This window comes from Austrofundulus limnaeus, unplaced genomic scaffold (genome assembly GCF_001266775.1).
Source record: "Austrofundulus limnaeus strain Quisiro unplaced genomic scaffold, Austrofundulus_limnaeus-1.0 Scaffold1009, whole genome shotgun sequence".
Lineage (NCBI taxonomy): Eukaryota > Metazoa > Chordata > Actinopteri > Cyprinodontiformes > Rivulidae > Austrofundulus > Austrofundulus limnaeus.
The window spans coordinates 32,441-34,744 of record NW_013953411.1 but is presented as its reverse complement, the minus strand read 5'-3'; the positions used below and the strand labels follow the sequence as shown (position 1 = coordinate 34,744).

Genomic DNA, 2,304 nt, shown 5'->3' with positions numbered 1-2,304 from the left:
TATTTTTTACTCTTTTTTTAATTTAAAGTTCTTCATTCCCCCCAGCAGTATTGTTATTTTTATTTCATGTTCAAATGTTCAATAAAGGTTTATTTTAAAAAAACGGTCGCTGTTTTGGCAGCAATGAATTGTGGGTAATACACTTCACCGAAGTCCGTATAAACGCAGACTTCACGGAAGGGCGGAAATAGTACCCAAAATGGGCGGGGCTAAGGGTGTATGTGGAGAATGTGGGACACACTACACACTTCAACATGAACACAGATTTGAACGGGGGTGGGAGTGGGGTCCTGGGACAGGGCCTGAGACTGAAGACGGTTGATAAACACTGAGCTTTAAACCAGACTGAGGTTCTGTTCAGGGTTTAGGTTCTGTCAGACCCTGATGAACCGTTTGGACTCCAACACTCACTGTTAACCACCGCTGTAGCCAAGATGGCCGCCATGCCCGCCTGCTGGGGCAGCAGCTGGATGTCGGAGTGCAGCGCCGCCGGGTACAGAGGCTCCTCCTTCACCGCCGGCTGCTTCTGAGTGAGCAGGGAGAGCGAGGAGGAGGAGGGAGGAGGAGGAGGGGACAGGGAGGCCAGGAGCTTCTCACCTGCAGGGATCTCTCTGCTCACCTGACAGAACAGCTCCTCACCTGGACACACACAGGCTGAGGGTTACTGACAGCCCGGCTCAGGTGGGGGCGGGGCTTCCTCTGGAAACTCACCTCGGCTGTAGATGGAGCAGTTTGCTGCTGAGGGGTCAGAGGTCAGAGGGAGGAGCCTGATCCAGCAGTCTGGATCTTCACAGACCAGAGTCTTCCTGGACCTCTGGAGGAAAGAAGAAGAAACGGAACGTTTTAGCTGTTTAATCTGCAGCTAAAACAACAAAAACATTCAGATTAAACTCATTAAAGCCTTTAAAAAATGTCCTGGAAATGATTGATTTTGGCCACAGTTCATCAGCAATAAACTCTTCTGGCTACTTTTGTTGACACAATAAAACTTTTTAGTTATTTAGTCTTTATTTTGGCAGTGCTGTTCCTCCGTACAGTTAATCCAACTCTGGCTTTAATTTGTGTTTTTAATCTCTTCTGGGCATTAACACGTGAAATATCTGCTTTAATCTGAGAGCCTTTAGTCTGCAGGGCTGCAGATAATCCCACAGAACCAGAACCAGACATCAGCCGAAGGTAAACAGCCTGCAGGAGCTGCCAGAAGGAAATGAGAGCCAAACAAAGCAGCCGAAGAAGAGGAGGAGGTTTTCAGCTGTAATAAGATCCAGAGCTGATAGACGAGACAAAGACAGCAGTTCTGTGGAGGTATGAGAGAAAAACACAAATAATCCCACAGAAAACCTTTCTTCTCAGCTTCATCCATTAAAAACACTTTAAAATAAAATCTTTAACCTCAGACCAAAAAGAAAGTTTCTGTCAGAATAATTCAGTCAAATCCAAAATATTCATTCAGACAAACAAACTGAGGCTTCAGATCAGCTCTGATTTTACCTGATGAAACAGTTCCTGAAAGAACTCACATCAACAGATTCACCTGAACGCACCGCTCTGCAGAGACACACCTGCAGAGTGTGACTGACAGGAGCTGCAGCTCTGCTCCTCCTCCACCAGGAGGAGCCACCTGCTCACACCTGAGCCCTGAGACCGGCTCAGGTCTGAGGAGGAGCCACCTGCTCACACCTGAGCCCTGAGACCGGCTCAGGTCTGAGGAGGAGCCATGGCCTCTGACCTGAGCCCTGAGACCGGCTCAGGTCTGAGGAGGAGCCATGGCCTCTGACCTGACCCGGGTCACCAGGTGACATGATCCACTCTGCCTTCAAACCTGACATACAAACATCAGCTAAAGTCCTCCTGGAGCAAACAAACATCAGCTAAAGTCCTCCTAGAGCTAACAAACATCAGCTGAAGTCCTCCTGGAGCTAACAAACATCAGCTAAAGTCCTCCTGGAGCTAACAAACATCAGCTAAAGTCCTCCTGGAACAAACAAACATCAGCTAAAGTCCTCCTGGAAAAAACAAACATCAGCTTAAGTCCTCCTGGAGCAAACAAACATCAGCTAAAGTCCTCCTGAAACACAAACATCAGCTGAAGTCCTCCTGAAACAAACAAACATCAGCTAAAGTCCTCCTGAAACACAAACATCAGCTGAAGTCCTCCTGAAACAAACAAACATCAGCTAAAGTCTTCCTGGAGCTAACAAACATCAGCTAAAGTCCTCCTGGAACAAACAAACATCAGCTAAAGTCTTCCTGGAGCTAACAAACATCAGCTAAAGTCCTCCTGGAGCTAACAAACATCAGCTA

General features: G+C 47.4%; 1 protein-coding gene across 1 annotated transcript in view; it reads right to left on the bottom strand.

The window, feature by feature from the left end:
* The window catches only part of LOC106533732 (zinc finger protein ZFPM1), a gene marked incomplete at its 5' end in the record, with an annotated part of 16,043 nt that extends 15,229 nt beyond the window's left edge, over positions 1–814 (bottom strand). The window contains 2 exon segments of the mRNA XM_014030157.1: positions 412–639; positions 712–814. Of these exon segments, the coding sequence (XP_013885611.1) occupies positions 412–639; positions 712–814 (331 nt within the window).
* Between the last annotated feature and the right edge of the window lie 1,490 nt (positions 815–2,304).